Consider the following 23,246-nt stretch of genomic DNA (forward strand, 5'->3'; position numbering starts at 1 on the left):
GAAATCTTTGTAGTTCCCTATTGTTGTATTTCTCTTTTCTTCTTTCTCTCTGTTTTTTTTTTTTTTTGTTGTTGGTTGGTTGGTTGTTGTTGTTGTTTTTTCCTAATTTTCTCCCCCCCCCCCTTTTTTTTTTTCCTATTTTTCCCCCTTTCTCTCTTCCTTTTTCCTCTTTTTGTCTTTTTTTCTTCATTTTCTTTTGTCTTTTATCTTTTGTCTTCAACTCTTTCTTTTTCTATTTCTTTTTTTTTTTTTTCCCTTTTTCTTTCTTCCTTCTTCTGTAACTGAACAAATTAAAAACAATCCCTCCTATTTCCTCAACTAATTAAAATGGTAGGCTCAGGTGTCATGTGTCAGAACCCCTTTCAAGTGGCCTTTTTTCTTCCAATAAGCCAGGAGTGTGACTGCATTAAGATGAGGCAAACAAAGCAAAATACTTTAAATATGTTGAAATCCTTGCTGAAGTACTAAACTTAAGCTGAGAGTTGTGTAGTCTCTGTCATAGAACCTGTGACAGTCTCTATTCAAAATACTTCGTTTTTTCCCCCTTTGTTTACTTTTAAATCTTGTCACCTGCATGAAGAATTTCAGTCAAGGCAGCTGTGAGAGCTGTTGATTTATCATCAGTTAAAAGTCCTTGTACTCTTCCTTGTGTTTGCATTTCATGGTAAGTGCCAGTGGTGTAGATGTAGCCAGGAATTAAGAAAGGCAAAAGTTAGACTGGAGAAAAATGCAAGTATATAGGGATTGACCTTCTGGATTATTAAAATATTAAACCTAATGAGGTTTTGTAGTTTTTCATCAAGAACACCTGAATATTGTAATACTTGGTATCCATCTTTAATCAGCTGGGTAAGACTACATATATTCTGAGAGCGTAGAGTTTTTAATTTCCTTTTGTAGCCTTGGGTAATAAGTATACTACTGAATTGTACTTAATTATGCTTCTCTTCATTTATTGAAGCATCACTGATTTTTGTCTAGATGAGCAAGTTGCTTTTATAGACATTCTTTTCAATTAGCAAACTTTTTTTTGGTATGATAATTTTCCATTTTATAGATTAAACAAATCCACTGTGTTTTTATTTGTTTTGTTTTGTTTTGTTTTGTTTGTTTTTAAACACCAGTTTGTACTTCAGACATTATTTCATAGAATTTTAGGGAGTTGCCAGTCTTGAACTGGTTTACTTAAGAAAAGCAGATTATGCAAGTTTGACATTTTCAGTTTTATTGCCAGCCAGAGTTCCAGCCCTTCTGTCAGTTGACTAATCTTGCAGCCTTCTGAAGGCCTCTCCCATTTTTTATTCTTTTCCTTTGTATAATTTAGAAATATGATTCTGAGAGGATACAGTTACTTTCCTCATTAGTTCAGTTTCATTCCTCTCGTTTGCAAAAAGGAAGAACCTAACTTGCCAAAAAAAAAAAAAAAAGAGTATCTCCTTTTTACACAAGTCAGGATTTGACTATGTTTATATCATCTCAATATTTCCGATACACTCATAGCAGTGACTCATACATAATCCTTTTAAGGGGTGAAAACAACATCTAAAAAATGAAGAAGGCTTCACTTGAGCTGGAGCTACAAAAGCTGGCAGGAAATCTCTAGATGTAGCCTATAGAAAAAAAGAAAAAAAAAAAAACAGGTTTATTTCCTGGGGGGAAGAAATCTATATTATTATATATAAACAGTTTGCTACGTGCCCTTTGTAAAGATGTCATGAGATCTTGTTGCTCTTCTTTGGTGGTCTTTAGATGTGAGATGACTCAGATTTTTGCTTCTCTTCCCTAATTTCTGGAAAAAAAAAAACAGGAATGTTCAGGTGTGTGTTGTGCTCACTTTTTTCTGAGACTTCCCTTCAGCTTGTTGTAACGGATTTGTTTTTTTTTTCCAAATTTTTTTTCAAATAATTTTAAGACTTTTTTTTCCAATTTTTGAAAGATTGTGATTTTTTTTTTTTCATATGCATGCCTTCCAACTTGTCTGTCATTGTTGTATGAATCTTTTAGAAGTTTGATTCTTCTTTTGCTGCACTGAACTTTTAATCACTAATTAAAAACTATTTCAGTCAGTTCTGGATAAGTCATTTAATCATTTAAAAAAAAATACAAGGGAAGTCATCACTTATAAAAGAGAAGTTCTAGAAGTTCCTAACTAAGGGTTTATACATGTATAATGGCCAAAATAGTTCTTTGATTGTGGCTTGACTTTGCTTTTTCGTCCAGATGGTATTTAGAAATCCTTTGTCTCTGTTATCTGTGGATAAATAAGTAATCTCCTGGCCCTGTGTACTGCACTTAAGCAATTATTTTTTTTTTTTTTCCCCCATAAAATGCTGTTAATTTTCTTCACAGCAGTCTGTAAGGTTTGCTAGCAACACAGCATTGATAACACCAGTGGTATAGTTATGGTCAAGCAGTGCTTGCACAGCCTGAAGGCCTTCTCCATTTTTCACTTTGTCCACCAGGGAGGTGGCTAGGATTGAGCAAGGGACTGGGAGGAGGCACTGCCAGGCAAGTGACCCAAACTGATAAAGAGATATTCCGTATACATATAATGTCATGCTCAGAAAGAAGAGTGGATTTAGGGAGATTAGCCATGTTTTGCTCAGGAACTGCCTGGGCATCAGTCTGCTCGTGGGAGGTTGTGAGTGATTGCCTTTGCGTCATTTGTTTTGTTTTCTCTCCATCTTCCACTTCTTCTTCACTTTCAAACTATTTTTATCTCAACATGTGAGTTTTCTCACTTCTGTTCTTTTTCTCTTCTTTCCACCCCACTAGGCATGGGGAGGGAGTAGTGAGTGAGCGGCAGCGTGGTGCTTAGCTGCCTCCTGGGGCTGACCCACAATGAGCGCCTGCTGTCATATTGTCATAGGTGTGTAGAAATTGGAGGGGAGAGGTGAACGAGTGTTTGTGTGTGTGTGTGTGTATAATCTGCTTGTTCTATGCGGTATTTTCCAGCCCTAGAAAAATGAAATATATTTAGTGTCTTGAAGGGAGCAGAAAATAAGTGCATTATAATGCAAATTATGTGTAACAGTTATAATGAGGCTAAGTGTAATACGAGATAAGCCATAGTTCTGATGGCAGCAAAATAAACAAATTACTTTTAAAAGTGTTTTGCTTCAGTCAGAGAATGGGTGAAGTCAAAGCTTGTAATGTTTTACAGGTGGTGGAAATGGAGTGAACAGATATTTAATTTGGTACAGACCAAGGGCATAAGAAATGCCTGGTGGACTGAGACTAGTGATCCATCTAGACCAGGGTTCTATCTGAGAGTGGCAGCAGGACGTGCAGGCAAGCCTCGCTTCTGGCTCTGCTTCCTCCTCTTTGGACTCTTCCAGCATCCACACAGGTTGAATTAGAGTTGTTAGAAGCTACCTTCCTGCCTTGTCCTTTTACTGTCCACTCATAAACCAGTCATCCAGCACTTTGCCTCCTCATCCCTTGTTCACTGTCGGTACTGTCTCTGTCCACAGCCTCCCATGTGGCATATTCCAGGAGATCACTGCCTGTGCAAAGAACCTTTTTGGCTTTGTTGTTGTTCTTTTACAAAAATTATCCCATGATTATTTTTTTTTTTGAAATGCCTCTAGATCTTGGATTTAGGATAAACAGTGGTTTATCAACATATACATCACCCTCATGATTTTCTGAACCTCAGTCATATAGCCCTCAGCCATCACATTACCAAACTGTAATCCCAGCCCTTGTGGTCATACGTCCCAAGGCACCTGTCCACCTCCTCCTTCATTCCAGTTGCTCTGATCTATATTTCCTCTGACTTTGATGTGTGCTTTCGAGATGTAAAGACCAGAATTAAATATTACCAAAGACAGGAATGTAACAAAATGTTATGTAGTCAAAATTACAGTTTCTTTAAGAATCCTTCCTGATGATGCCCACTATTTTATTGGCTTTTTAGCTGTCTCTGCACTTGGAGCAGAAATTAGGCACAAATTTGTGAGAGGTCAGCAGTGTTCTAGCAGTTGAGTGGTGGAACCTTCATGTTGATTTCTAGGGTAAGTGTGAGGTGATATTCTTTTAAAGAGTCCTCTCAACACTTTAGTTAGATACATCGTAGCTTTTTACCTCCTCTCTAAACATGCCTTTTCATGTGCTCTTATCCTTCCCTTTCCCAGGTTGGCTTTTCAGGGATCCTCAGAAAGTGATGGAAGAGCAGAATAATGTAACACTTCTGCATTTTGTACATCTTCCCTGATCCAATTAGAACAGAGAAGTAGAACGTTATTTTGAATTGGAGCCAGTCTGACTCCCATTGTTATTGTGTTACTCTAGGCATATTTTATCATGGATTTTTCTTACTTTCTGAAGTTCATTATGCAGCATGGTATGTGAGGAAAACACTGCGATGTAGTCAGCAATGTGCCCTTGCTGCAGTAAAGGTAAACTGCATAATGACTAGCAAGAGCTTAGCCATCAAGTTATGTTAAGGGAAGTGTTTCATTTCTTGATAACACACAATTAACAAGACTGCATCTGAAGCATTGTGTCTGGTTTCTCCTCCTGCAGTGCCCAGTGTAAGAGAGAAATTCAGAAATGGAAGGGGCCTGGCAAAGACCTGCTGAGAAGGCCAGGAGGCTGCAGCACATGGACAGGGCAGAGGAGTTGGGGTTGTTTTGCCTGGAGAAGTCTAATGGAGAACTTAATTACAGCCTTTCACCCTCAAAATTGAGGTTACAGAGAAAATGGAAATAAAGTCCTCTCAGGGGTCAACACTGAAAGGACAGGAGGCAATCATTCCAAGAAACAACAAGAAATTTCTAATTGGGTATGAGAAGAAATAAATATCTTCACTGAGGCACTGGTAAAGCACTGAAAGAGGCTGTCCAGAGATACTGGGTGTTTTCAGAGTATGACTGGACAGGTGTCTCAGTAGCCTGATCTTTGGACTTATACCTTCCTCTAACAGGTTTGAATAAGTGACATTCTTCTGATTTTTATTATTATTATTTTATTTTGATCCTGTATTTGTGAACAGATAGTGAGATGTTGCTAAAATGCATGTGTTTTTAGGTGACACTGAATTCCACAGAGAACATCTATCACATTTACAAATAGATAATTTTACCAGGAAATCTGAACTTTCAGCAATGTTTCTCCATTGCCCCATTGGACGGAAGTACTAGGGAAAGCAGTGACTTTTTTTTTTTTAGAGCGTGTTCATGGGTGGGGCTGTTGTACTCCAGGGACTTCACAAAAAGCCACTCAGAGCCTTTCTGCCAAGTTTCTTTCAAAATCACCCTTGTCCTACCCCCATGGACCTTCCTGATCACTGAAAATGCCAAGAAGGTTTCGAAATCTCAGTGTGAATTTTGCGTTTCTCTGGGAGGATGCTGTAAAATTGCTGAACAATTTTTGGGGTGTGAACATTAGGCCCTTTCCAGGACTACTTGCTCAGGTAAGTGTGGACACTGTCCAGTGATGCTCTCCAGCAACTGCTAGCTTTAATGACAAGTGTTCATTCAGGCCCTGAATGAACAGAGATTTCTCCATTCTTGCTTATAACATACATTTAGTATCAATTCTCAGTGCCCAAGGTACTGGATTTGGGGGGGAGGGGAGAGAGAAAGGATAAATAAAAGTGATACATTTATTTGATCTCCTGCTGTTTCTCTGTGTATATATAGGATGACAAAGAAGCCAACAGACCCATACCAAACAAAGGAGAACGTGGACTGGGAAATGAGAAGTTCAAACCTGTGGTACCTTGGCCTCATGTTGAAGGTGTGGAAGTGGACTTGGAATCCATTCGAAGGAAAAATAAGGCCAAAAACGAACTAAATCAGCATGGTGGTGGTGATAACAATCAGCAAAATGTCATCCAGAGGCAGTATCTCACATTTAAGCCTCAGACATTTGTATACCGAGATCCTGTTTTACGACCTGGAGTCCTTGGTAATTTTGAACCCAAAGAGCCTGAGCCTCACGGAGTTGTTGGTGGCCCTGGAGAGGAAGCAAAGCCATATGTTTTAGGACCAGATTACAAAGAATCCATTCAAGCCAGCATTAAAGAATTTGGGTTTAATATGGTGGCAAGTGATATGATTTCACTAGATCGGAGCGTTAATGACTTGCGTCAAGAAGAGTAAGCAAACTTTTTGTTTTCTTTTAGTTCTGTTTTTATGAGGTTTAATTATTTTCTTTCCATGGATCTTAATTGATGCTTAAAATAATATTATTAATTAGGCCAAGTACTTGAGACTTCTTGTCCTGACAGGCAAATGTGCTGTACTGTACCAAATGTTTCCATATGTTATTCTTAATGCTGTTCCAATTATTCCTTTCACGAATACTTAATCTATATTGATTTGTCTCTGAAGTCATCCAGTCTAATTGCATATATTTAGATGTTCCATGTCCAGTCAGTCTTCCTTGTGGTGTGTTCTCTTTATAGTCCATAACTTCTTAAGATTTGCTTTTAAGAATGCTTTTTTTAATTATTATTTCATATGTAAGTTCCTATAGTATGTTTTATTTAGTTATGATTTCATGCCAATGCTTAAAAAAAAAAAGAAAAAAAAAAAGAGAGAACACGAAGTAATATTGTTCCCTTTAAATAACTGCTTAGTTACCTGCATTAACAAGAGTATAGATCTGCCATACTGGAGTTTGGATTTTAGAGCTGACAGCAGATTAATCTTCTACCTACACTTCTTACTGCATTTATCATAAAGAAGGAACTAATCTTAGGGAAAAAAAAAATAATAATAACCTGCCTGGGATTAGCTTTTTTACGTTGGACAGGAGGGTGTGTGAATTTAGGTACAAAATGATGTATTGCCTGTTTTCTCTCTCCTCTCCTCCCCAGCAGAGAGGGGGGGCTCTGCCAGTCTCGGGGTTTGGTGCCCACCTCGACATTGCACGCTTCCAGCTGCGGCAGCTGATCTGTTTGGTTGGTCACTGGTTGCTCACTGGGACTGTACCGTGGCCTTTCATAAAAACGGTGTTTTTCCATGCTGTGAGGTGGGAGACAGCTGGCCAGCTGTGAGCCTGACTCATGCTTGTGCAAGCACTGCTGCGTGAATTTACTGCCTGCTGTGCATTTGTTAAAATGACTGAAGTGCATAGATTACAGCGCCTCTCTTTCTTCATGCCATGTTCCCTGGGTGACTTACTAAAGGTTTCCACCTGCCTGAAGCTGGAGGAGAAAAACTAGTCTGTCAGCTGCTAGTGGCAGGGAAAGGTTCACTATCTTGAGGTTCACTTTAATTTTATTTCATCACTGCAGTCAGCAGTTGGGCCTCTGTGCTGAAGAGATTTTTTGAAGGGGAGGAAATGCTCCAGGTAACCTGTTTGGGCCAGCATTTCCTTCCAGGTGGCCGTTCCCTAAGCATTGCTGCTTTTGTTGTGGTGTTGGCAGCCACTGAGGCCCTTTTTGTAAGAGGCAACAGGACTACAGACACTTGGAAAGAAAAATAGTTTCCCCACTAGGTGTGGTGGTGAACTGAGCAGAGTGAAGCTGCTCAGAGTCAAGAGTTTGTGTTAGCAGGGTTCATTTTGGCCCTGCCTTCCTCAGGAGAGTGGGAGGACAGAGGTGGGAGCATGCTCCTTTCTTTGTTCTCTGCTCTGCCCACACAGCTGAGCAGAAATGGCAGCATGTCCTATGACATGTCCTGTGAAGGTGGGACCAGGCTGCCTCAGCCTAGGCTACTGACCCTATCTTTGGCAGCCGAGCTCCATGACTTCATTCTGCCCATTTTTCCCCAAGGTGGAAAGCATCAGAGAGACTACATATCTGCCAAGTAGTTCCCCACCTGTAATCTCAGAGTTTATCTTTACTACTACTCTAAAGACAGAAATTCCCTAAGAAGACTTAAATGCTTTGAGGAATAGAAAAGACAGCCACAATCAGATCAGAAATTTAAAAGAGTTTCCTCCAAGTTCACCTGCAGATAAGTCTACCATGGAGGTCAAAGCCAGCAGATCAAATCAAAGTTAGGTTTTACTGTTTAATATCCTATGCAAGCATACAGAACAGCACAAAAAATGTTAACAAAACACATCTTTCAGGCAACTTGATATAAATTATTTTGTATAATGAATACCCAGGACGCTTGCAATTATTCTGAATAGTTTAAATGTTTATTGCTTCAATGTGTTTCCTGGGAAAGGCAGAAGAGAGGGAAAGCAATGTAGGATTGGCTGGGGCTGCTTTCAGATATCCTATTTTTTTTCCTGCTCATCCCCCTGCTACTGGGAAGAAATGTAGCAAAAGGTAGCAGATGGCCTGTTGGATGAATTATTTTCCCATTTATTTTCCTTCCCCTTTTCATCCTACTGATCTCTTTAGAAGGTCATTTTAGTTGGTAAGGCTGGTCAACATTCAGCATAATCCTACTGAAGAACAGTATAATCATCCTTTTTTTTGGTTGCCAGCATTGCTAATTGAGGAAGATATTTCAGGCAAAGACAGAGTTATACATTCTGAGATGTTCAAATCCAGGTAGGCCTCACCTCTGCCTTTTCCTTGAGGCATAAAAATTCTTCAGTGTTACCCTCAGCACTCAGATTGGTTCAGGGAAGTACGCCAAGTGCTTCCCCAGGTGGTGTTGGCAGGAGTGAAATAGCACTGCAAGAGCTGAGTCTCTCAGCTTAAAAGCCATGAAGCCTTGAGGCTCGACCCTGCTGAAAGGGGAAGAGGGAAGAAATGTCTGTGAAGGGGGATTCAGTCCTGCTACGGTCAGATTTGTCTTTCGAGTCAGGCACATACGTGGCCAAGGTGATTTGCCAGCTGCTGTTATTGATTCAGCAGGAACTTTGCTGGGGACTGTGGGCTGTCTCAGCTGCCATAAAAAGCCTCTTGCTGCCCCCTGTAGAGAGAAATAATATTGGATGGCGTGTTGATATGGTTTGTCAGGTACATCGGAAAATGTTCCTTTGGCTAGTACTGTGTATTCCTGCCTGGTGTATTGTAACCAGGCTGTTTTGAGGTTGAAGGCAAACACTTCTGTTGGCATGAAAGTCACAGGTTCGGTTAAATGAAACCAGGAATGTATGGGGATGCTGAAATATCTGTGTACAAAATTTCAAATCATCTCACTTCAGCCCTTCAGCACTCTGCGGGAGGGCCAAGGGAACCATAAGCTGGGTTTAGGTGGAGCAATACTTGTATTCCATTTTACTTCTGGTTGCAAAGAAATGGGGGCAGGCTGAGCAGACCCTGTCCAAAACCTCTGTACGGTTGCTGGAAGAAAACTTTTTTTAAAAAAACTTGGTGTTTTTTTTTTTTATCAAGTTGTTGTTTTGATTTTATTTTATTTTTAATTCTAATAGGCAAAGCCTTTTAAAGAGCCTTTATTCAGTTTTACCTTTTGTTCTGCTTCCTAGCAGAACTCTAGTTAAACTAATGTTAGCTTTAGGGAATACAGTAATTAATTAATTTACTCCCAGGGTATTTTTGTGATCAGGAGTGTGCACAGAGATAAAGCTAAATAAAAACAAAATTATAAAGTTTCTGGATGATTTTAGATTCAAGATAAACACACCATGCTAGGGAAATAGAAAATGGATGTAGGCTGGGGATAAATTTTGTTAGGTACAAGGTGCGTCCTCTCAAAAAAAAAAAAAAAATCTGAAGAGAATTTTGTTGCCAGCACCCCATCCAGTGTTTAAAAACCACCTGTCCAGTGTTTAAAAAAATAATAATAATAACAAATCCAAATGTTCTGGGTTTGACCAAAGATCTATCTTCTCTGTGTAATAACATATGCGTGAGAGAAAACATACAATAATGGAGTAACTTCCATTGCTGGAAACCGGTGGGCAAGGGCTTCTTGAGCCAAAAATTGCAACAGGATCGTCATACTTTGTGGACCCTTTTCAGTGCTCTGACTTGTCTTTTAAGTATCTTTGAACTTCTAGAATTCAGTACATCCTGAGAGAAAGTCTTTTTCCAGGCTGAAGTAAACAGTATGTGTGCTAAAATGCTCAAAGAGCTGTCCGTATTTGGCTCCAAGGTTTCAAGTAGCAAAAACAAGTTCGGAGACCGTCTCTGAGTGCTGTGTGCACTGTGTCTGTTTCTTACACTGTGTGTGCACTCACTTGCACTTGTAGTGGGCTCTCCTTCCAGTTCATTGCCTGGATAGTGTCCTTGAATTCTTCTGCAGCTTTTTATAGTCATTTCAATTGAGACTGCCAAAGTTTGTTTCTTTTTTATTGCCCAGTAATGACCTGGAAGAGGAGGTAGACAGCTTGGATCCCAGCACAGATGCTTAGGCTGCTACAGTCGCAAATTCTCTTCAGTGTTCATTCCTCCTCCTTAAGCAGTTATTAATCTAAAAGGATCTTCTGTCTTATCCTGATGTACTTTGCTGAAGAGCTTTGCTTGAAAAGAAACCAAAGATCCTTGTCAAAGACTTTGGAAGTTCAGTTACTCTATTTAGCAGACTCACTTGTGTTCACATATTTTTTTGATTCCTTTAAAAGATTGTAATATGTTTCTGCAGCATGGATTTCTTCCACAAAAGCTGTGCCTATGACTTACTAATTTGGTTCTTTATTATTAGCTTCTATTCATCACTGGAGTCGGACTTAGTAGTCAGCTATTCTTTAGATCCCCAGGGCCCTTTTGTAAAAAATGGTGTCAGATTTTCCTACTTCTGTTTGCTTGAAATCAAGGCTGGTGTCAGCAGTAGTTATACACCATGATAGTTAATCAGTTTATGTTGCGTTCTTCTGGAAATACTGTGTTTAACCAAAAAAAAAAAAAAAAAAAAAAAAAAAAAACAATTAGGTTATTCAGAGGAAAAAAAATCCAGTAAAAGCTATCCTACAGATATCATCTGTTATTTCCAAATTACAAAGTCTGTAAGCTTTGGGTAGCTGAAGATAGGAGCATGTACTGGGAAGTATCACTGTATACTTGACCTTTTTTTTTCCATGGATATCTGATGTTGGTCACTGTTAAAGAGTTCAGTGGAAATATTTAATTTAGTTTTCTTGCTTCTGAAGTGTTCTCTTTTCATTCTGAGCATTTATCAGACCACCAGACTTTCTGGCGGGCATCCTACTTGTGTTTGAAAAAAAAAAAAAAAAATCCAATATCAGCTTTCATACTGAAGTAAGCAATTTCCCAAGCTTTTTTTTTTTTTTTTTTTTTTTTTTTTTTTTTTTCCCTCCATCTATCTTATTACTTACATTCAGTTTGCCTGAATTAGTGATTAGTGCTCATTTCTGTTTTCATTTTAGATACCACCCAGTTTATTTAAAGAATGTCATTCTCACTGCTAGCAGCATCTCGTTTTTATTCATGCTGCCTTTTGTAGTTCCTTGCTAGACTTTTATTTATTTATTGTGATTAGTGGTAAATATTCTGGTGTCGTTGAAAAAGCTCCCCTTTACAGCTCCCCTTTTCAAGAGGAGGTGTTAACAAGGACACTTATTTGGCATTGAACACTCAGCACGTTGTGCCCATAATTAGAACAGGGCTCCCAAACAGGTGTATTTTGTGCTGAGGACTCGTATCGTGCTTTTTCACTTGTGGGTTTTCTGATGTTCTGTCCCCTGGAAACACTAATGATACCTAAAACTGTATGCTCTGGAGCACAGTTTGTATTTATTGTGTGCCCTGAGGCAGTGGAAGTCTCTTGCCTGTGCTTTCTGTGCTGTCAAGTGCTCTGATTCCTCTGTGCACATGCTGGTGCCTGTCTGAATCCCACTTGGACAGCTGGTACTTCCCCCTGGTGGTATCGATGGCTTCCCTTGTCTTCATGCTAGAAGATCCCATTTAAGTTCTGGTAATCTGTATCTGGTTCATTTTGGAGAAGGCAATCTTCCCTGGATAAAGTTAATCTATGACAAAAATTTAGTCTAGTCTTCCTCTTGTCTGTAAGCCCTTCTCATTGCTCTTACCATTTCACCGATCTCAACTCCACCAGAGTTTTGCCTTTTCTTCTTCCTCTCTGCATGTGCTTGAGCATTTTTTCTCTGTACTCCTTCTAGGCAGTCAGGCCCTACTTTCCCTACTCTTGCTTTTTGCATCCGAGCTCCATCAGAAGCTCCTGGGCTAGCCAGGTGGGCTTTCTGCTGTACCATTCCTGTAGGAATGGGCTATTCCTCTTGAGGAGATTGTCCTCAGAGAGCTAGGCCCTTTTGGCAAACTTGTAACACCTGAAATGATGAGCTTCTTCTGGCAGATGTTGGGAAACATTTAAACAGTGGATTCATTGTGAAAGAGAGTCAAAGGAGAGAAAACTGCCTTATGGACAAAACCACTGAGTAAAATGTGGAGCTCTGAGAAGATGCTGTATGGTGTGTTGCTCATTTCAAGAGGTTTGCCTGGTTATACGATCCTGAGACAATTTTAGTTGTTCCAAAGAACCTGCATTCAGTGCTTCTACAAGAAATGTGTCTGTGACGTGCTAGTTGCAGCAGTCTCTCATAGCAGTTTTTCTCTCAGAAACCCTGAGAAGCAATGCAGGTTTTTCTTTATCAAGTTCATTTCCACAGCAGAACAACACCTCCCATTCTCTTATATGGAGAGCTCAGCTGGGCTGATGTCAAGCTCATTGCACTTTGGGTTAAGATTTAGGTCAAGAAGCACTCTCTTGAACTATATTGCAAGTGATGCTCTGTGAAACTCCCTGTTAACTAACTTAGGTTACTTTGGAGCCCTAAAGCCAGGGATGTTCTTACTGTTGATCAGACTTTATGCCAGCATAATTAACTGTGTTGTCTGTAAGAAAGGATCCCTGCTCAACATGCTTTGCTCAGACTTGATATGCTGTTGTTATCCTACCCATAGAAGACTTGCTTACAAATTATTATTACTGACCCAGAGGGTTTTAGTCTTATGATTCTATTTATGCTTGATTTTTTTGACAGCCTCTTTTGACAAATGCTACAGGAATTTTACCCTGAGTAGTTTGACTGGGAGAGAAAGCATTATGACTCTTTGTGAATGTTTATGATATGAGACAAATTAATCTCTTACTGAATTTTTATTTCAGTATTATAACAGATAACTGCTGTCTCTTCACCACTGTGAGCCAGAATCTCAAGTGCATTACCCACACTCATCTGTCAGTCTGATTGTAGCAAAATAAATATTTTAAAGTGTTTTTTCCTTCCATGGATTATCCAAATTTACTTTCCTTTTTAATGACGTTATTGCCTCTTACAGGGCATGCCTCCTGGGCCATAAACCCCATACTTGAATAATTGGATCTGTTGTCCTGGATCATCTTTTTACATCAAAAAGAAATGGTGATAAGTTGTTGAAAAAAAATCAAGAAGTAACTCTTCCTTGCTTGAGTACCGTGCTCTGGGTGTACAGAAATGTGTTTTTGGACAACTGTTTTTGCAACTCCCAACATTTTATAAAATGTTTTTTTGATGGTCATAACGAAGTGAATAAGAATTGACTTGGTTGTAAAATCATAAATGTAGTTTTGGAAGGCGTTCATACTATCATTTTATTTTTTTTACTATTATTTTTGGTATAAGCAGAGGAGGGAATTCTTTCCAAAAATAAAGCCTTGAGTTAACATAAGAATTCTCTCATAACAAGCTGTATGTTATTAAAACAAAACTGTTATTTAGTAAAGACAGTTTCCTACCCTAGTTTGATGATGATGCCTTGGACGCTTTAGCTGGTCCCAGTGCTGTTAAAAATATCAAATTCTATAGCACGTTTTTAGTGCTTACTTGAGTTGAAAAAATAACAAAATCTTTAGTTATAAACAATTACTCAAGGCACATGATAGGGCAAATGAATCTTGGCTGCTCGTTAGAAATGGATGGCCTTTTTACTCTGGGTGAATAACATGAATTTAATATCTTTTATAATGCTTAGCTGTCCAGTGAATCTTGTCATAGCTAAGCTGATTGAATAGAAAAGCTCTGGAGTAGAGCCTGCTTTCTTCAGGAATGTGATTAGTAGCTTAATTATAGCACTGTGCAAATTACATATTTGATACTGTTATATGAAATAAGCTTTCAGTAATTACTGTTGGTATCAGTGTCAGTGGAAATGGAGCATTAGGGACTTGGTCTCATTTCACATGGTACCTTGGGAACAATCTTTTCTTCAGGCGTTACATAGTCTACTGTAACTCTTCGGTGGCCAAGAAAACTAGTTTTGCAGTATGAACATAAACCTTGGTGTGCCTTGCTGAGAATCAGGTGAACACTGGTGATCAGACTAAGTGAAGAAGGACAGTGTGTCTGTGGCCGTGCACCAGCTGCCTTACTCTTGGCAAAGTTACTGGGGGGGGAGGGGGAAATGGTGTTTAAAATGCAGTTGGGGATGTATTGTCAGAGCATCTCCTTGTGGTCAGGAAAGATGAATTTCACTTGTACTTAAGCAGAAATAAGTATTTTCTGTTAACATTTTGTTAACAGGTCCCAATGGTGAAAACTAGAGTAAGGATGGATCCAGTGTTTCTTCAATGCCAGCTACTAGCATTTCAAGTTTTAGGTTTCAGCAGAGAAATAGCTCACCCTAAGAGCACAAAGAAGTTGACAGAAGCACCAGGTGTGTTGTCTGTTACTTCTGTGTGCGTATACATCTAAGTGAGAAGACTGAGCTCTGAACAGAACCTCTTATTCAAATAAATACATATGCATAGCATACATATATGGTGTACAGCATATATACCTGGTACATATTCAAATTCTGCCTTAAGCCTTGAGTTTGGAGGAGGAAGCGGAGGAAAGGATGAGAGGTTTTGTGCAGCTGTTTATGTAACCATCCAAGTGCAGCCTTGGATCATAAACATTTTGGGGCAAATGGAGGAAGCACTCTCTGTCAAAGGAGTTGTACTATGAATGCAAAGCTGAAATAATAATTGAACTGCTTATGCTCTGTCTTGTTCCTGCTCATCAGAATTTCATGTTAAAGCATTTAAATAAACTGGTGTGATATAAGTTATAATTCAGCCCAACTGAGCCCAGACAGGAACATGGGGGTTTTGATATCTGATGAGCAAGACATGGCAGAAATAACGTATTTCCTTGGGACTGAGCCACAAGCTTCTTCTCGCTGTTTAGTTAATTATATTAGGAAACACCTGTCACAGACTGCATTCTTTTAAGCCATGTGTTGGCAAATGCATCAAGCTGCAATTTCCTAAAGCAGTGCAAGCTCAAGCAGAGAAATGATGAGAATTACCATATACAGGGAGTTGTAGCTTCTTTGCAGTATTTTCTGACAAAACTGTGCTAGCTGCTGCAGAGGGGAGAGCAAAGTATAGGGCAGAACAGCTTTTGTGTAACTGACCCACAGGAACATTGTCTTCAGGTGTCTGGTGATCAGTTTGCCCTGTCTGCCTTCTCTCTGTGGTAGTGTGCTGTTCTGCAGAGGACTTGAGAAATGTGGGGAAATACATTTTATATTTTATAATACTATTTTAATTATTATTGTATAATTATATTTTATTGTATAATTATAAACGTATTATTTTTATTATACATTTTATAATACTATTTTAAACCAAGAACGTATTTTAAATGTTGTATCTGCAGAGCTACAATGCCATAAAACCCAGCGGCTCTAACTTGGAAGGTGAAAATGATCTGTCTCATATCACAGGAAGAACAGGCTGAGGACAGCTTTGGGCACAACACAAAACGGGAGCTGTGGGGGAAAGGATTTGGCTCCCTATGTCTGCAAGGCAGCCTCCCCTGGGGGAGGGAATTTGTTTCTGGCCTCTAGCTCTCCTGCACCAGCATGTTTATTGCTTAAACTTTTTCAGTGAAAGTAAGACCATGGGCAAGATTCTTGTGATTTAAAAAAAAAAAAAAAAAAAGCAAGGTTTATTCTTTTGACTTTCCTATTAGCAGTAATGTTGGGTCTCTACAAACCTTGTCTTGAATTTGGGTCGTGGTGCTCTAAGAGATAGCTCGGAAGTGCAGCTTGTGCTTCCAGGGGAATGGGCAACTAAATTCAGTCATATAGCTTTGCAGGCTGCTTCAGGAATGGAAGCAGACAAAGCCTGTAGCTATTATAAAAATAGGAAATGCTGCTTTGGCATAGGTTTAAGCTGTTAAATAGCGTGTAAGAGCAGTTTTGCTACTGCCTGCTGAAGGCAAAAAGAAAAATACCCAGCTGAGCAAACTGTCCTTCCTGGGTTGTCTGTTCACTTCTTTCCTGGAACCCCTGTTTTGTGAGTTATCTATTAAAAGTTTATATTCATGCTGATAATGTATAAAAATATCCTGTAATGATTCATAGGTAATAAATACAAAGTTAACAATAGATTTACTTAGTTATACCTTAGCAAATGAATGCAGAGTTCTGTAATCTGCTTCTCTCTGTGCCAGACAGAGGCATTGATGTTTCAGACTTGCAGGCACTCAAGCAGCAGGGCTCAGTGAGGACCTTGGTGTTGGCAGCTGTATAGATGAGTAAACTGTTGGAAGGTGCTTTGTGAAAGAAGCTCTCATCCATCTTCCTAGGGGGTAGATGCAGTTTACTGCAGTAGTCATAATAAATTGATGATTTAAAACAGCGTGCAGCCCCGAATTCAGAATTAAACTATGTAAACAGCCTGCTGTCTGCTGAGCGCCTGTGTCCTTATAAGATAAGAATGGGGCTTATGAGAAAAGGAAGCTGCAAATGGCAACAGCTCCTGACTTCCTCTAAGGCTCTGCTAGTGCTAGAGCTGCTCAAAGAAACAAATGCATGCATTATCAAACAATTAGCAGTTGGTGATTATTGATATCACTGTGAATCATATGCATTTTTCAACATGAAATGCAACTTAAAGCTGTTCGTAATTTTAAATTGTATTTTATATTCATTCAAAAGAGAGATTAGAACTTTAATGTTAATCACAATTTCAGGTTAATGTGTTAATACAAATGCTAAATTGAGACCTTCATCTCTTCACTCACTCGGGGCTCAGCAGAAACAGAACTGACTCGAGTGTTGTAGGAGTTGTCTCCTTGGGCGGTTACAGCAGTGCTGCCCTGGAGAAACCTGTGCTGCTGCCTTCTGGGCTGAGCACACAGGCACGGTGCTGTGAAATTAGAAACAGCCAGATTGGGGCCCAGTGTGCCTTTGGTACACACAGGTGCAATTTAAGCAGCTGACCTGAGCTTGACAGTAACAGGGAGGAGAGCTGGCTGTGGCCACATGCTTGCTTTTCTCTGGATTTGAGATGCTTGCTTGCTAGGAAAGTGAGGAATTCAGGATAACAGGAAATTCAGTTAGCTCAAGATCTCAAATTATCCTTTAAGTAGCTATCTGATTGAGACTAACTCTTAAATTGCTGTCAGGGTGCTGTCATCATTTGCTGCTTGTATTTTTTGCTTGGTGGTTGGAGTACACTTCCAGGAGAAGCAGCAAATAGCCTGGGCTTTTTTTTTTTTTTTTTTAGACTGAGGAAATTTGAGCCTACGTCTGTGATTGTGGTGGTTGCTGCCAGGGAGGCTGTAGGATTCATCCAGTCCTTGGGCCATGCACCCACATGTGGTCACTTCTGTGGGACTAAGGGCCATCAGCAAGAGCAAGTCAATAAAGAGAGAACTAAGCACTAAATTTCCTCAAGCCAAGGGGTGCTTCAGCCCAGATCTCCAACTTCTTGTACGGAGGAGTTCCCCAGAAAAGGTGTCCTCTGCTGAGGCAGGTGGCGGAGGGGCAGGGATGCTGGGTAGTACTGTGTCCCTGCAGCTATGGAGAAGGGAGCGGGAATAATTTGTATGGTAAGTATATGGGCTGGTGGTCAGAAGAAACATTACTCACTCTGTTTCTCCATTAGGTCATGGCTGTATCTTTCAAAAGGTTTCTTCTCCTTCCAGCAATTAGTCAGCCCATGGTTCTGCTCAGTACTACTGGTGCTTGCTTGGGGACAGGAAGCTTTGACTTGTGGGCTGGTCTGAAGGTGTTGATTCCCTTCACCTATGAGCTCCCTCAAGAAAGGAAGCATAGAGAGCTGCTCCTCCCTGCAACGTTACTGAGGAACAGTGTTGCCAGTCCTTAATGGATGTGTATGCTTCTGCCTCATCTTGCTCCATGCCAGAGCTCTTTACTGGGGTCAGACAAAGTGAAGTGTCTAGTGGCAGTGCTAGCTTAAGGATGCTCTGGTCTCACTCCTACAGATCTACTGCAGTGTGGTGTCATCCCAGGTCTACCAGTAAGAATTCAAAATATTTTTTGCAGGTGAGCTGATGTTTGCTATCCTGGTTCGCAGCTTATCGCCACAGTTGTCCTGCAGGCCTCGTCTGAACAGACACCATGCAGGACAGAGGCTGCTCTGAGCAGCACGTGGGCAGGACAGAGCACCCAGAGGAGGAAGCTAGGGCCTGAACCTACTTAGATCTCTTTGTCACAGATCTGCTTGTACTTTGAATCTGCCCCGTGCCCGATTTTAAAAGCTGCATTGGCGCCTATACCAACTTGCCCCTATCTTTTAAAACAGAAATATTAGCTTGTAAGTGTAGGCTTTTAACTTCCCCTTCCTGGTGTCTAAAATTCACAGGTAAACTAGAACTGTAAAATCCAGCTTCAAACACGGGGAAAGTGCGTCATACATGGTTGGTTGGTGTTTGGTTTGCTAACCACTGGATGTCACTGCTGCTCCACAAAGAGATTCTCCCCAGCTCCCTTCGCTGTGGGACTGGACATACGGGAGCAGAGGATTTGGGGTTTTGCCACTCAAATAATTGAACAGCAATCACGTTTCTTGGGAAAATTGCCTGAGAGATTAAAATATACATTAACCGCTTATATCTAAAGCAACAACTAATTCCCAATTCAAGGTAATTCCCAATGCAAGGTAAGAGAAAAGATTGTGTGTGCAAATTACTGCAGTCTGTTACGTTCAGGGGCTTGATGAGTCGGTATGTTGCCTGTCTAGTAAGTGAAATCAAGTCCCTGCAAAAAATTAGAAGTGTGATTTAGAAGTATAAGTGCAGTGTTTTTACGGCTTACAAATGGTATATTTAGCAACACGTGATTTTTTAAGTTTAAGTAAAATGTGCTGAGAGATTTGGGGAGATTAAGTTGGGTTGGTAGAAAAAAACCCTAGACCTCTGCTTTTATGTTTTAAAAATATATTAAATACAGATCAAAAAAGCTTATAAATTGCTCACAGATGTGGTGTTCAATTCAATTTTTGTAATAGGTTTGTTTTTTAAATATGCTAAATTACTGTCTTTCATTCTTATGCCTTTAACCATTTTGTTCCTATATTATTTGCTTACACTACAGAAAGTGGAAGAAATAAGCACACACAAGATTTTGGTTTGTTGCAGCATTTGCTTTGTTTGTTTTGTTTGTTGAAGGCAGTCTGAAATGTCATGGCTGTCTGTCTTTTTAATTGGAAAGCAAAAGTTTCCAATGAAAACTTCCAAAGATGTCAGTCAGCAGCACCAGATACTGCCTTCTTCTTCAAGGCAGTATCTGTTATTAATGTTCTGTTATTAACCTGCTGTTAAACGTGTAACAGAAAACCTTTCTTTAAACAGCTGACTTAACACACCTAGTTAGCCTCTCCATTTTATCTCTACAAATAGCTAAATAAGTTGTCGACAACTTAAATTCTTGTGCTAGAGATTGAAGTATTGTGACTTGTAATCAGCTGAAATCTCTGAGAGGAGTTTGTGGAAGAAAAGCATTAGTGGCCTGATCCATATAAAAAAAAAAAAAAAAAAAGTAAGTCTAGCACCTGTGTATTGGTACCTTATAAATACGATGAGCTGCAGGTACTTCAGGCATAAAAACAATCGAGAGGGAGGCTTTTAGACATTAAACCGTACTTCTAGAGATTATGCTGTTGTAGAGATTGCTTACATCAAGCCTGAATAAGGGAGGAAAGACCTGATCAGATAGCTCTTAGCTGCAGAGTGATTTGATTCAGTAATTTTCATTTCCCTCAGGAACAAAATGGATAGTTTTTCTATCAGCCTCAGTTTTCTTTCTTCTGGTGGGTGAGGACTATGCATCAATGCTGTTACCAGGCAATAAATGAAATAATTCCTTCTTGACCAAAGAAATGTTGTTTAAATATCTATAGACCAGTTAGATGAGTCCTTTCCATGTGTCTCTTAATTTAGTTTCAGAAAACCTGGTGATTTCTGGTGAAAAAGGTAATTTCTTTCCAAACAAAGGAATGTTTCTTTGCATTTAATAAGCTTTTTAATGTATATTGGGGAATAAAACTATGTAGGTTTGTGCATCCATAAGTTTCAAAGTTTTCATTTGTAAAAAATAATTTCTTAATACATAAATGGGTATCTTTGGAAAAAGTCAGATTCGCTCTAGTAGAGACTTTGCTTGCTTTACTTGTCTTCTGCCCACTGAAATCTGGGTCTGCATCTCTGGATTCTGTGATAGGAGGTATATTGCATTTGGAAAAGGGGACTGGTGATCAGGTAGGAAAACTTCAAGGTATAGAAATACCTGGACTGGTTGTAATTAGGGAGACTGAATAGTCTCATTTAGGGCTGCAGCTGGGGAAGCGAACACGACAATTGCAAAATAAATGCATTGTTGATAAATGTGATTTAATGAATGTTGAAAAGTGTGGCTGAAATACTTGTGTTGCTTGCCACTAAATCATCTGTAATCCCTCAGGAAAAAAAGACATGAGTTCTTCCAGACACTTTGTGTGGGAAAACTATGTAGTATGTGGAGGGAAAAATGTAATGAGTGGAAAAAGTAAAAGGATGATTATGCCATTATGTTCATTCACTTGCATGTCCTTTGCCCAGAGTGTTGTCTTCAGTTCTTGTGATATAGGCTGCTGCCTGTATAATTTCAGCAGCCGGAACAGGATTCAAAGGCAGTGATGTTTAGGGAATACACAGTCAGAAAGTCTAATGCTGTCTTGTGTGGATATGGGCAATCTTGCTGAAGGGAGGGACAAGGATGGGTTGCACTTTTTCCTTATAGTTAGACAACACAGTGAAATTGAAATGCAGAATGTTTTAAATGGATGCAGAAGTGCTTTTTGCGGCACAGAGTTTTACTGGTACAGATGGTTCATTTGAAAAACTTAGTAGGAATGAACATAGGAACCAGTCATGTTTCTGATGTCACTCTTTTTTGGTGTTGGCCAAGACATAAGAAAAATGAAAATAAATAAGAAAGATAGAGTCAGATATATGTTTGACTGAACCTGTTGCTTGAATATCCACCCAGTGCATTTGTGGGGATAGAAACTATTTATTTTAATCAATATTTGCATTTTATTATTGTGCTAGCATTTATTAGAAAATTTTAAATAGGCATAACTCTCAAATAAGCCATAAATTCTTTATCTTTATCTAAAATTAAGTGGACAGTGTTTAATTTCAGTGCTTAATTTATCACTACTCTGAGTTTTTGGCACAATTTTTGTATCTGTTCAAAATATACTTACTGTTGCACAAATTTGGCCAAAGCAGGCTGTTATTTGGGCATCATACCTCTGTAATGTGCTGCTTGAGCTGTATGATGTTTTGTGTCCTGATTCATCTAGAAGATCACCCTCAGTGAAGATTTCATGTGTGGAAAGATGATCAAGCAGTTCAGTAAATCACTGATAAAACTAACACAAGGAAATCCTTTTACAGGTGCAAATTCTGGCATTACGATGAAAACCTGCTCACCTCCAGTGTCGTCATTGTCTTCCATAACGAAGGATGGTCCACACTCATGAGGACAGTTCACAGTGTGATTAAGAGAACACCAAGGAAATACTTGGCAGAAATTGTGCTGATTGATGATTTCAGCAACAAAGGTACGTTGGCAATATTAACACACTGCTTGCAGAAAAGGAAAATTCATTGCTTTAAAAATAGGTTTCTTTTGATTTATTACCTGACATGGACTGAGTTGACTCTGCAGGAAAAATAAGTTAATTCTTCACAGTCATTTCAGTTTTTAGTGAAGGGAAAACTCTTTTCCAGTGAACTGCTTTCATAAAGGTGGTGATCCTTTTCGTGTTAGGTTCCCTTCTACAGCTGTGGAGATGTATGTAGGAGAAAGTTGGAAGAACTGGTACCTCTGTCCACTCTTGTGAAAATAAATAGTTTTAAGTGTATTGAAGGAGCTTGAGTTAAGTTTATTATAAATAATTTATTTTCTTATTCTGTAGAGGAATCCAGATTCCCTTTTTTTTTTTTTTTTTTTAACTGTAATAAAAATGTGTCTAAGGTTATTGAATTATTCTGATTCATTTTCACTATCTTTTTATTTTTTAAAATCTTTTTAAGTGCATGTTGACTTCTCCCTATATTTGAGACCTGCATATCAATGTTTTCAAAAGTCCAGAAATTTTTCTCTTCCTTTGTGATGTATGTCTGGTCTTGGTTTATAGTATGTATTTATGTGTGATTCTTACAGATATAAACATACATTGACGTTTTTCCTTTAATAGTAGTGTCTTCAGGGCTAATACAAGTCAAGGCTGAATCCAGAGAACTGAAAGCAGTATGGGAGAGATTCAAATATAACATGATTGATATAGACAAAATCACTCTGTTTTTAAACTTAATGTTAAACTTAATGTACTATTTTGATATTTGTTTAAAAAAAAAAGTCAAATTTTGTGAGATATTATTCTAACATAGTTCTTCAATACAAGTAGACAGAGAAAAAGAGTAGTGGCATAAATAAGAACATTTTAGATATACAAGAAATGTATTCTTGTAACTGAGAGTGTTTAGACATCAGTTACTGCCTCTGACTTTCTCCTTTCAGCCAAATTATTTGATTTCTTTTTCCCTTGTCTGCTATTAGCATGGCAATAATAGCACATCTGCCTTGCCCACAGGTTTGTGGGAATAAATCCATAAAACCAGCAAAACATTCAGGGATCAAGATGATGGTGAGACAAAAACAAAACAAAACAAAAAAAAACTTTTGGTAGTTTTGGTAAGATTTGTAGGAAATGAAAATCTGAGATGAAAAGAGAATGTCTTCAATAGCTTTACCACTGCAAAAAATCATGGTTTCAAATCTTTGCTCTTTGCATGTTGTATAATGTTATATGGCTCTGATTTTGTGGGGCAGTTTCTCAGCAGGGCTAATCCATCATTTTGTCAAAACTTTGAGGGTATACAATGACAATTTCTTTTAGATGATGGTGATGAGCCAGGGTAGGCTTTTAGGAGTATGAGCAAGTTTGAGCTGGTCAGGAGCGTAGGATACACTCCCTTTGCCCTCTGTGTGCAATAGCTGAATTGGGCAGTGGCATAGAAAGCTGATGACTCTGTGCTGAGGCTCTCCCCTTTATCAAGTGATCTGGGCTTGTCCCAGCTCCAGCCTCACAGCAGGAGTTTTTTTCTGCTGTTCTGCCCGCTAT

General features: G+C 39.1%; 1 protein-coding gene across 6 annotated transcripts in view; it reads left to right on the forward strand.

The window, feature by feature from the left end:
* Nucleotides 1–23,246, forward strand: part of GALNT7 (polypeptide N-acetylgalactosaminyltransferase 7) — a 72,777-nt gene that overhangs the window by 27,796 nt on the left and 21,735 nt on the right. For 4 of the 6 annotated variants that reach the window (XM_084518890.1, XM_084518893.1, XM_084518889.1 and 1 more), the window contains exons 2-3: nt 5,646–6,103; nt 21,514–21,680. In XM_084518890.1, coding sequence (XP_084375016.1) covers nt 5,646–6,103; nt 21,514–21,680 — 625 coding nt within the window. Of the gene's footprint in view, nt 1–468; nt 665–5,645; nt 6,104–21,513; nt 21,681–23,246 lie in introns of those variants that run through there. The other 2 variants (XM_084518892.1, XM_084518891.1) reach the window with 2 other exon arrangements.

The sequence above is a fragment of the Aythya ferina genome (assembly GCF_964211825.1).
Source record: "Aythya ferina genome assembly, chromosome: 4".
Taxonomy (NCBI): Eukaryota; Metazoa; Chordata; class Aves; order Anseriformes; family Anatidae; genus Aythya; species Aythya ferina.